Source organism: Lactuca sativa, chromosome 3, assembly GCF_002870075.4.
Source record: "Lactuca sativa cultivar Salinas chromosome 3, Lsat_Salinas_v11, whole genome shotgun sequence".
Classification (NCBI taxonomy): Eukaryota; Viridiplantae; Streptophyta; class Magnoliopsida; order Asterales; family Asteraceae; genus Lactuca; species Lactuca sativa.
In genome coordinates, this window is record NC_056625.2 from 186,787,057 (window position 1) to 186,800,048 (window position 12,992).

Sequence of the window (12,992 nt, forward strand, 5' to 3'; positions counted from 1 at the left end):
GGCTTGGGAAGTGCGGAAAACTTAACTTGTGGAACTTTAGACCCTTCGAGATCTTCGTTAGGAATCGATTCCATAGCCCTCTCCGAGCTATCTTCAGGACTCAGTAGTAACCATCTGGTGTTCCGCATCTTTATTCGTAAGGCTTGCCGACCTGACGAAACCCTAGTAAACTCCTTTGAGGAGATGAAAGCCAATGAAAATCCAAACTTTCGTGTTTGAAACAATTGAGATCGTGGATTGAGAGGTTAACCATACATAACAAAGCCACATCGTGACAGTGAGGGTTCGCTAGAATGATAAGCGGAGACCCGAAGCAGTAAATTCATCCCCATATCTCTTTTCACTTTGTGATCTATGTTCGAATCTTTGAATTTCTGGATGAAATTCCCTCTAACGGGGGGATAATCTAACAACCCGAAATTCATATCCCTAAATGTAACCCTTCTCGCGACTCGTTCCGATCATCCAATCGTCGTTTCCGATTTCGTTTCCGTTTCCGACCTTTTATTAAGTCCTTAATGTGGGTTTTATTTTATGACTTAATAAGTGTCTTAATACCCTTAAAACACATTCTAACGCCTCATATTAATGATCGGAACATTTCTAGAATCAACCATATCGGGTTACGGCAAATTGGCCGGGTGCGACCAAAAGCCCCGTCTAACGCCGGTATCGGGTAGAATTCTACCGTGTCCCGAACTTGGACACTATTTAAAGTGATCAAAGTCTCCATATTGAAGCTTTTGCTCCATTTTACAACTTTCACTCCAACCTCTCTCCTCAAACTAGAATTAAGGATCAAAATCTCAAGTTTAAGGCTTCAAATCACCAAGGTACCTTCCCTAAATTGTTATGCAACCTCTCTAGCCTTCAAATTCGAGTTTAAACCATGGAATAGGACCATTATCATGAGTTTACAGCCCTAGAACAGTCTTAGGCCGTAAACTCATATAAAGGGGGGTTTTTGGAGCAACAAAACCCTTCCAAACCACAATTAGACCATGAATATGGCTAGATGACTTTATGAGATGGAATTAGAATGCCTAAAACCATGATTTAGAGCCTTATATATGAGTTTACGGCCCAGGATGGTGCCAAGGCCGTAAACCCATATTTAAAGGGGTTTTAAGCCATTTAACCCTTCCAAGACACAAACAAGACTTAGATATGATTTTTAGAATATTGGAAATGGACCTAGAACACTTCAAACATGAATTTTGAGAGGTTTCTATGAGTTTACGGCCAAGGCATGTGCTTGGGCCGTAAACTCCTCAAACATGAGTATAAATTCACTTCTAAGGTGTTAGAAAGCCATCCAACACCACCAAAATTCTAGGAATAAATCATAAGACCAACCAAAAATAGTTTAAGGACCTTAAACACATCAAAACTCTTCATTTGAGAGTTTACGGCCATAGAACATGCTCCATGGCCGTAAACTCCTAAAAGTGTGTCAATTGGTGCCTCAAATTCATTTCTAGGCGTGTAGGAAATTTTAGAATCACATGTGATTAATTTTGGGACCTTAAAAGCACTTATTCAAGGAGATATGAGAGTTTACGGCCATAGGCCCCATGCCAGGGACGTAAAATCCCTTAAGTGTTGTATTTGGTGATTTTAATTCATTCCAAGCCTTAGGTAAAACTATTCAAGCATTTCCAAGTGATAATAGCCATTTGTGACACATTAAGCTCCATAAATCCTACCAACAAGAGTTCACGGCCGTGAAATCATGTATGGGTAGTGTTTAGACCGTAAACTCATCTAGGAAGTTTACTATTGGGGAGTAAAATCAAATCCCAAGTCCCTCGCTTCAATTCCCGTCCGTAGGTGTCACCAGGGTCACTCCAAACACCCGTTTTGAGGTGTTTTCGTTCGTTGGAGTGTGATTTCATATCTAATTAGAGTTTATGAATCTAATTAGATATATTTGTATGCCATTTCATATTACATAGGAACCTCGTGTGTTATCAGGCCTCGATTCGACGTTTAGCATCCGAAAATCGACACATATTCGCGTCCGGTGAGTTCATACCCCTACCCTTTTTCAATGGTTTTTCAAGGTTTTCAGGGGGGAATATAAGCAAAAGTACAAGAATATCTTTTACTTAATCACATGATTTTAGTTAAATGGTTTCATAATTGTACATGTTAAGAATTGAAAACCTTTTAACAAACTGTTTTAGCTTGCAGAGTTGTTTGTTTTAACCCGATTTTCAATTCTTATTATACACTGTTATATTGTGTACTTTACAATTGATTGTTCATATTTAAACTGATAGAGCACATAAACCATTGTAATGTCTGTAATAATACACCTAGGATCGAGTGTAAAGGACCGTAATCATTAAATAACACCTAGGCTCGAGTGTAATGTCCTTAATAATACACGTAGGATCGAGTGTAAAAGGACAGTCATCATTAAATAACACCTAGGCTGGAGTGTATTGTCCTTAATAAAACACCTAGGCTCGAGTGTAAAGGATAGGTACGTAGAACATATCTAGTCGTAAATACTACTTTCCTAGTCGAAAAGTAAAGAGTAATCTTAAAGATTGGAGACACGTCCTTGTAACACTTCCATGACACGAGATAGTGGAGGACTAACCCTGTAACCAGAATCGCCGTTCGTAGGAGAGCATGGCTTGAGTGTATAGTTCTATACGGGACTGACAATCCCACACCTAGCTGCTAGCTACAGCCGAACCATATGGTTCAAGGGTGACGAAAGTCATAAAAAGGATATTGGCCATGGTCCGAGTCATATCCAGTCTGAGTATGGTTAAGGACTCATAATCTAGATTATTAATGTTTTAGACTCATTTGCTAGCTTTATTTGTGTAGTAAAGCTAATGTACGTTCAAGAACGACAGGCACACATACACACAGTCAGGGAAACATCGGGTTTTTCCTGGGAAGAACGCTGGATATAACCGGAATTAGTAATGATATTCATACACACACATTCAGGAAAACACATGGTTTTCCTGGGGAGAACATTGAACATAACCAGAACTGGTAAAGATACACACACACAGTCAGGGAAACATGGGGTTTTCCTGGGAAGGACACCGAACATAATCAGAATTGGTAATAATTCACATACATACACACACAGTTAGGAGAACATGGGGTTCTTCCTGAGTAACAATGGTGCGTAACTAGAAAAGTGTAACAAGTAAAACAACTGAACTACAATTTACAAGAATAATCATGTTTTCACCGTACATCGTTTACTTTACTTTCGGATTTGGAAACTATCTTTACATATGAAAATATGGGATTTTCTTGGATAGCTACTTTTTCAGGAAACCAAAGGAACTCGTACATTTTCAGAAAAACTAACTGCTTATGAACTCACCAGCTTTATGCTGATTTTCAAACCGCTTATATTCTTAGGTCTGTGTTAGACAGGTAACCAAAGATACTTTTGTGCGAAGACGGAGTTCTCAGAAGACTCGTTTCGTGTTGTTCATATATACTATGTATCACTTGTATAACTTATGCTTTTGAAACAAATGTAAAACTTTCATATATGTAATGTAATGTTTGTTTTACTTTACTTACTATGTACATTGGAATTGATACTCAACATGGAGTCAACCCCAGAAATATTTCCGCCTTCGGTTTTTGGGGTGTGACATATTGTTCTGTATGAAAACCCTGGCGACCACCAGTAATGTATAGTATGGTTTTGTATGAAAACCGTGGCTACCACCTGTAATGCATAGTATTGTTCTGTATGAAAACTCTAGCTACCACCAGTTGTATTGAATAGTAGTTCTATTAAATTATAATAAAACTATTTGAAGAATTGAAATCCCGTAAAAGAAATGGTTAGTTTATACTGTTGTGAGTTTCATAAAACCATGCTTGATATGACCTATTGACCTCTACGACATTCTTCTGGCGTCGGATGTTATGATATTTGTCACCCTAGTCATGCATGGCTAACTGTAGCTAGCAGTTCAGGTGTGGGATTGTCCGTCCTGTATAGATCTATACACAAATCTCACGCTCTCCCTCCAGGAGACTCTGGTTATACTGTATAGGATTTAGTTCCGTACCCTGGTGGATACAATTGAAGTAGTGCCTCACAAGTAGTGCCTCAAAACCATGCGTTAACTTGTTTACATACGGTGTTGTAGTGTTCTCTTGTACTTGAAAATGTATGTATAACTTTGCAATATATAATAATTATACTTAAATAATTATTTGGTAATGCATCCCTTATACCCAGGAAATAGTATAGCATTCCATAAACTTTATCTACCATAATTTATTTGGTTCATTCTGAATAATGTGCTTGAACTACTAAAATAGTGTAATGTATCCCAAACTATACCTATTATAGTTTAAAAGTATGTTCAGTATTGTAACAACCCGAAGTTGTCCATCGCCGAAAACCCGTTCTACCCGTAAAAATTCGTCGTTTATCAATTCGTTCCGTTTTTCATTTTGGGTTAAATTATTGAAACTTATATGTTTATTATAATCTAATGAGTGTCAAAACCCCTTAGGAACTCATGAAATTAGCCCAAAATGTTTATTTCAGAAATTATACAAACGTCCCCACCGGGTTACGGAAACTTAATCGGGTGCGACCGAAAGCCCCGTTTAATGCCGGTATCGGGAAGAATTCCACCGTGTCCAAGTTTTTAGACCTATTTAAATGTGTTCAAGCTTTCATTTGAAGCTTTTGCTTCATCTCTCTACTCTCTCTCTAACCTCTCTCCTCAAACCAAGTTTAATGGTCCAAAATCATCAAATTTAAGCTCCAAATCACCAAGGTAACTACCCTAACTCCTAGTATAACATCTTAGGGCTTCAAATTCGAGTTCAAATCATGGAATAGGACCATATTCATGATTTTACGGCCCTAGAACAGTCCTAGGCCATGAACTCACATAAAATGGGTTTTGGAGCCCAAAAACCCTTCCAATCGACCTTTGGAGCTTAGATATGGCTTAATGGCTTAATGGACTGGACTTAGAATGCCTTAAACATGGATTTTGAAGAGTAAACATGAGTTTACTGCCCAAGAGCATGCTTGGGCCGTAAACTCATATAAATTGGGTTTTTATGCCCTTAAACCCTACCAAAATACCATTGAAGCTTAGATATGAATTTTAGAATATTGGATTTGGCCTTGGAACACCTTGAACATCAATTTAGAGGAGTAAACTTGAGTTTACTTCCCAAGAACATGTTTGGGCCGTAAACTCATTATCATGGGGAGTAAACTCCTTCTAATGTGTTAAAATGCCATTTACACACACCATAACCCTTGGGATAAATTCTAGAAGTGGCTACAATCAAGATTTGGACCTTAAAACATATTAAAACACTCTTCCAAGGAGTTCACGGCCATGAGGGGGTTCATGGGCCGTAAACTCCTAAATCTATGCCAAAAGTCCCATAAAAATCCATACAAGGCTTGGGAAAAATCATTGGAATCACATGTGATTGTTTAAGGACCAAAACATTCAAGATTTGGTGTGAGGGGGAGTTTACGACCGTAACACTACAAGAAAAAGACCCTTTTACGACGTGCAAACCACGACACTCGGTGATTTATGTTACGCAAAGGAGAGTGACATTAAAAGAGTGTCGTCTATTCAAAAAATTTAAGGATTTAGGTCGCGCATTATTGCATGCCCTTAAATAGTGTCTCATGTAAAAAAATTAAAAACTCGGAGGGCACTCGTGCGTCCTCTATGAATGTCGTTTTATATTTTTTTTTTAAGAAACGTGCGTCTCTAAGAGGGAAAATGAAATCCCCAAATTTTTTAAACACCCGCCTTCTTCTCCTACATTCATTTCCATATGACTCTCATATCTACCCTACATCGTCTCCACCTCTCACCCACATCCACTGCCTCACAAAATTTTCACAAGCTAACGATTCCAGAACCTACTAGCGATTGGGGGTTATTTTCACATCTGCTCAACTTCCCATCGTCCATCTACTTCTGCCCTAGATCCGACGATTGAAGAGTATAAATATGTGTAGGGTTTTATTTTATTTTAAGTTTTCAGTTCTCCTGTTTCCGTGGTGATCAACCAGTGGTGAAACGATTCAGCGCCAAAAAAAGAAGCGGCTCTCCATTCTCTTCTCGATTGAGATTTCTAAGGATTTACATCGGTATCTCAAACGACTTCAACTCTTTTCACAGATTTCTTCACATCTGATTTTATGATTTCAGATTTCTTATTGGCGACTCATTTCCTCTCCCATCGAGTTTAAAATTTTCACTCAAGGAAGTAATGCCAGTGGAAGATGATGAAGGGCCTTCAATGGTGCTTTGTTTATTACACTATGGTAGCGGAGATGACGGTGTTGTTGATAGCCCTAAACAATAGTCATCTTAAAAGAAATTATCAAAGAGAAAGGTACGTATCAGTTCTAGAGTTCTTATATAAAATTAGGTCATCTGTACCCTTCTTATATAAAATTAATGAAATCGATTTTAAAAGCAAGCCATAATATCGATTTTGAAATTGAGCCCCAGATTTCGGAATATAGCCCTGCCTGCTACCATTAAAATTCACCCCTGCTTCTGATTTTTTAGCTTCCTAGTCAGGCCGACTCATAGAATTATTCCCCACAAACCCTTTGACTTCCGAAACTTCACCCCCATCCTTGTTTTTTCCCATAACCTTGTTACTTTTCCAATTTTGCCCCTGTTCAATCTTTGAATCATTAGACTTTCCTTTCATTCTGTCTTCCCACCTCTATCAAAACTAAATTCCAAATTTTCCTGATTATTCGCATTATACCCCTGATAGCGAATTCCAGCAGAAGCCCTAGAATTTCCAATTTTCGGATAACTCCCTTTTTGCCCCTGCTTGCGGTTTCAAGCAAAAACCCCTGAACCTTCATTTTTCGAGAAATTCCCTTGATGCCCTGACTCAAAACCTGTTTTTCCCCCCTGTAGCTTCTTTTGAAAAAAAAAATTCCATTATTTCCTTTGGTTTTCTTCACCACATCAACAAACACATCATTTTGTTCCTTAACTTCTTTAGTGCTGGCAAGAAGCACTTGCATAAGATCCACAGTAGCTCCTTCTTTTCCTTTCTCTATTTTACTTCTCTCCTCTTCTTCTTTCATCTGAATAGCAGTAACATCAATCGAGATTAGTGGAAATTGGTTTTTATTTTTTATAGTTGATACTTGAGAAAACTTTATATGTTTTTTTTTTGTGAAAATTAATTCCAGGTGAAAACAGAAAATGGTATGTTGTGTTAGAAAATGACAATCATACCCTTGGTCACAGTAGTCTCATATCATTATTTCCATTCTCACCTTCACTCCAATGCCCATTATTAGAAGAAATCAATGAGCTCCTTGCCAACTGCTGCTGCTGGAAGTCGGTCTGATAATGAGATGAAAGATGATTGTTGCCAACCATCCTTGAAGGATTTGCAGCATAAAGTTTCTCTTGGTCATGTCATACACTGTTATATAGTTCATGGTTCTGCATAAAGTGAAAACTTTTGCTTCTAGGTCATCCAAATGTACAATATGATTTTTCATAACATCAGGTACAAATGTAGATTTTTCATAACAGCAGTGAAAATCTTAATCAGTTGAATGTGTGTTTCATAACATCAGGTACAAATTTACAATGTGATTTTTTTATTCAATTACAGGGTAATCTTATTCCGGAAGGCCATAAAGGACTGTTATAGGACGAATTGTTGGTGTTGTTGTTTCCATTAATGCGGGATTGGGGTGAAATCTCCCTGAAATTGCATATACTTCCTAGCCTTCCAATCAATTCCCTGAGAACAATGCTCTCACCACCATTACCACCGCCTGGAATTGGGATTCCGGGGTGGGAATTGGCCGGAGAAGAGACATTTAAACTCAAAGCAGACTCAAAGATATCTCTCTGTTCCATTGAATTCTCACAATTGGGGTTAAAGTAGCAATTGGGAAGCTGCTCTGAGCTACAATTCAGCTCACTTTCTTTAATTCCCATTCCAAAGATGGAATTCCAGCCTTGGGGGATTCCATTCCAGCCTTGGACGAATTGTTGAGACATTTTTTTGGAATCATCTAGCAAAATTTCTTTTATGATTTTGCAGGTGAGTTTATCTCCGTTGACCTTTCCTCCACCCAAGTAGGGTTTGGTCGGTTACAGAAAGCATCGAAGCGTGCTGGATGGGGTGTGATGGCCAGTTATAAAAGTGGCGAAATAGAGAATACTTTTATTGCAGATCTTTTCAGTTGGCTTGTCAACGGTAATAAACTAATAATATTAATTAATATTTTTAGCAGATTTTGAGGTAGTGTTTTGGTATGTTATAACTTTTAAATGATATTTATTATGGTAGTTTGTGTGTGAAACAGGGTCAGATTAAAACTTGAGCTCCTTGTTGTTCTGAACGACTTGCAAAATACAACCATGTAATCAAATTCATCTTGACTTGTATTTATGTAAATGAGTTACTTGAATATATTTATAATTTTAATTTGTAAACTGAAGCTTCTGAGGATAGAAGAAGAGTTGGCAGCAGCAGCTGTTTATGAGGGAGCAATGTTCCGTGCACCAGTAGAGCCTTAATAAATCAAACTACTAACTACTAAACTATTATCAGCTACTCTACTTTTGTTTAATCATCTTATCCATTTCAAGCCCCACGGGTATTTTAGGAAATGCACCCGTAAAGGAGAAAGCAATCGTCTTCTCACAATAGACAAGAATGCTAACCTTGCAAGCTTTGTTCTATGCTCCACCACTCTCTCCATTAGTGTATCAATCTTTTTTTCATTCACTGATTGTATAGGTTTCTGTTAATTACAGGTCTAGCCACTACTAGAAAAAAGGCCTTTTACGACGCTCATTGCGCGTCGTAAAACGCTTAGACGACGCGCAAATGCGTGTCAAGGAAGGCCCTGTCATAAAGAGAGACGACACGCTTTCGCGCGTCGTCTATAGACGACGCACATTTACGACGCGCTTTTACGACGCGCGGTTACGACACGCAATGCGTATCAAGGAAGGCCCTGTCATAAAGGAAGATGACACGCATTCGCGTGTCGTAACCTTACGACGCGCGTGTTAATGACACGCAATGCGTATCAAGAAAGCCCCTGTCAAGAAAGGCCATGTCATAAATGAAGATGACACACATTTTTGCGTAACGTAATTTTAAATTTAAAAAAAAAATTATTTATGGATTTACTTATTTTCATATTAAATTTGCATTTTATGTCACATAATGGAAAATAAAATACCATATACAAATAATACAATGCATTGCACAAAAGTTAATGTTATACAAATAATCATTCGAATCGTAGACAAATGTAATACTACAAATAATCATTCCAATAGTAGACAAATGTAAGATTTCAACATTTTTTATATAATTAACTAAATTATTAGCCAAATTTCCTAAAATACCAACATACTTTTCTATGAAGAGCATTAACACTATTCTTTTCCATCAAAAACTTCAAAACCTGCATAATTAATTTAATGTTTAATCAGCTACAGGTCAATAAGGTAGGTTTAAGCAAAAGAGGTTCGTAGTAGTAAGATTTTATTTACCACTGTTGTTCATGACATTGAAAGAAGCAGCCCAACAAACACCCCCTCAGAAGGATTATTACTAAATGAAACCACAAACAAAGTTAAAAAGTCAAGTATTTTGTGACAACCCCGGAACCAGGGGCAAGGCTGTTTTTACCCATGGTATGACCTAATACATGATAATAAAGACTTGTTTAACAAAAAGAAAAATGATTTCTCACGTGACATCACTATTAAGAATTGATGAAAGAGGGTACTCCACACTGTATTGCCAACAAGCTTGACACCAACACCTAAAAGCTGGAAAAAACAATAACAGAAATAAAAATAAATGTAAGATTTGAGATAACAGATGCATAATTCACATGTCTACTTTTACCAATTTATTTTATGCAACATATATGCAGCTGACATGAATGAATTATACAACAAGTTAGGAGTAAAATAAGGGATGGTTGCATATTTAGTATGATAAATAAAGAGATTTGTGGCATAAGGGTGCATAAATAATAAAAAGCAAAGAGGAAGAGGAAAGCTGACTTACATAATCAGCAAATTTCTGAATTGGTGCTTTTAACATAATACATTAGAGTGGTCCCGAAGGGATAGCTGGCAGCAAAAAATCTCAGGCAAAAAAAATTCCAGGAGAAAACAGTTAGTACCTCAAAAGCAAAGGTTTTATAGGGTTAGGCATGCACCAGCAAGACAGGGACTAAGATTATAAGTGATGTGAATGGGACATAGTAATTAAAGGAATTTTTGTTACCATTGTTCCATGCATAGGGGTTGGGGTAGAGTGTTTTTCCATCATTGTTAACACGGAAGGGTCCAAGTTCTTCCATGGCTCCATATCCAAACAACAAGCATCCTAGCCCAGTAGAATACCTTCATTAATAGTGGTTCTTACTCTAAATTTTGGTGCATTTGGATGATGATCTTTAGAATCTCCATTCTGATTCATGAATATTCTATTTAATTTGGTATTGTAGAATGTAGATTGGTATCTGCATTATTAAAGTTCATAGGACTTACTACTGACTCACTTTTCTTTTTTTAATCATTAGCCTTATGCAGCTCTCAAAGCTAGAGAATATCTTGATAAGCCTGCAATACATGAGACAATGGTGAAGGTATGTAGATTATATCTTATATTTCCTACACAAATATAGACAACTGTATGCTGATGTCATTATGCAGGTTAGCGCTTATCTGCTTGGAGAATACAACCATCTTTTGGCCAGACGACCTGGGTGTAGCCCAAAGGACATTTTTGTCATTATACATGAGAAGCTTCATACTGTATCATGAGTATTTCTATTTCTATACACATCTATGTTTTCTTTTGTGATCATCATCTATTTTTTTTTTGTTTCTACAGGACTCCAACAATATCCATTCTTCTCTCAACATACGCAAAGATTTTGATGCACTCTCAACCACCAGATCCCGAATTACAAAACCAGATCTGGGCAATATCTAGCAAGTGAGTTTATAATAAATAGGAGCTACACTTTTTTTTTTTGTATATGCAAAATTTGATAATATTTAATTTCACACACATTGACAGATATGAAACATGCATTGATACTGAGACACAACAAAGAGCTGTGGAGTATTTTGCATTGAGTAGGAAAGGTGAAGCCCTGATGGATATATTAGCAGAAATGCCAAAGTTCCCTGAACGTGAGGTATATTTAAGCGTAGGGTTTTAATTGATTGATTGATTGAGCATATAATAATAATAATAATAATAATAATAATAATAATTTATCTGATATGGTGATTGTTGTTGACTTTGATTTACCTTTTTGAAGTCTTCATTGATCAAGAAAGTAGAAGACACTGAAGCTGATACTGCAGAGCTAAGTGCTATCAAGTCACGCACACAACAGCAGGCTTCTAATGCTTTAGTGGTGACATCTGAGCGCGAACCTCCCCAACTTGGTATGGTCAAAATCCCCAGCGTTGACCATAACTCTGTGAGCGTTGACCAAGAGTTGACTCAAGCTAATGGAATTTCACATGAAGTTGACCACCCTCAACCTGATATTCTTGGAGATCTTTTAAGCCCACTGGCTATTGAAGTACCTCCTCCTCCTGTACGTGAAGATGATGCATTAGCTCTTGCACCTGTTGAAGAGCAAGATAATATTGTAAAGGTACTACTGTCTGCCACATGTCCTATCCTCATTGGCTATAAATATCATTTATTTCTTTATATTATTTTAACTTTCTGTTGACAACCTTACACAGCCAATAGGAGACACTGCAGAAAGATTTCATGCCCTGTGTCTTAAAGATAGTGGAGTTCTATATGAAGATCCTTATGTTCAGGTACTAAAAAGTCAAGTTATATATATATATATATATATATATATATATATATATATATATATATATATATATATATATATATATCACATATCATATATTGCATTAGATTTTATTTATTTTTTTGATTAATTATCATTATTCCAGATTGGTATCAAAGCAGACTGGCGAGGTCATCAAGGTCGCCTAGTCATCTTTTTGGGGAACAAAACAACTTCTTCACTCACTTCAGTTCAAGCAGTGGTTCTGCCTCCATCTCATTTAAAACTGGAACTCTCATTAGCAAAGAACAAGCTTCAAACCATGCAAACCATGGTGTTTGTCGTCCACACACAGCCTTCTCTAACAGCCCATCTTTTTTCCAGGGCAAAAGAGTTGGGCATGATGGGTGAAGGATACATGTGGATCATAACAAGTAAGACTACCAACTTGTTGAATTCCATGGATGCTGAAGCAATCAAATCGATGCAGGGGGCTGTGGGTTTCAGATCGTATTTTCCAGCATCAAGAAAGCTTCACAACTTTGCTTCAAAATGGAGGGAGGAACATTATGCAATTAATAAAAGAAACCATTTCAAGAAAGTCAATTATAGACTTCATTCAAGTAAGAATGAATCAAGAAGAGCCCTTGAATGAATTGGTCAAGCAATTAAAAACAAGATAGTATTTTAAAGATGTTAAAATTTGGTAAATTTACATCACAATGAAAAGTTCAATCCTACAAGTTTTTAAGCAATTAATAAAAGAAACCATTTCAAGAAAGTCAAACATCTATAAAATTGTCTATTCATGGAAGATGGAACTACCAAAGAATTTGCTGATTAATTGCTTGAAGGTAACAAAGTTCAAACTTTTTAAAGAAATAGAAACAAATTCAAGTAGCTTGTAACAAAGAACCCTTGATTAGAAATGTTCAAACAATTGAAATCAAGAAAGTAATGTAAGTTTCAAGCACACACTAAGTTCGACCATGGCAAATTTCAAGCAATTCAAAATAACCCACTTCGAGTAAGATCAGATTAGTAAGTTTATTCAGTGATACGACCACATATAAACCAAGATCAGATCTATAAGAACGCTCCACTGATCTACTCAAATAGTAGACATCGAAGCCAAAGG

The 12,992-nt window shown here is 36.9% G+C and overlaps 1 protein-coding gene across 1 annotated transcript; it reads left to right on the forward strand.

The window, feature by feature from the left end:
• The first annotated feature begins 10,925 nt into the window (after positions 1–10,925).
• LOC128132867 (AP-2 complex subunit alpha-1-like) lies at positions 10,926–12,509 on the forward strand. The gene is made up of 4 exons (XM_052769865.1): positions 10,926–11,230; positions 11,357–11,701; positions 11,796–11,876; positions 12,021–12,509. Exons 1-4 carry the CDS (start codon positions 11,069–11,071, stop codon positions 12,507–12,509), a joined length of 1,077 nt encoding a protein of 358 aa, XP_052625825.1. The 5' UTR covers positions 10,926–11,068.
• The last annotated feature ends 483 nt before the right edge of the window (positions 12,510–12,992 follow it).

What these genes read in the sequence shown, in the direction of transcription:
- LOC128132867 (XM_052769865.1), top strand. Translation starts at nt 11,069, where the DNA reads ATGCAAAATTTGATAATATTTAATTTCACACACATTGACAGATATGAA. An exon ending in AGCAAGATAATATTGTAAAG is followed by an intron (nt 11,702 to 11,795) that starts GTACTACTGTCT and finishes AACCTTACACAG; the next exon opens with CCAATAGGAGACACTGCAGA. An exon ending in ATGAAGATCCTTATGTTCAG is followed by an intron (nt 11,877 to 12,020) that starts GTACTAAAAAGT and finishes TCATTATTCCAG; the next exon opens with ATTGGTATCAAAGCAGACTG.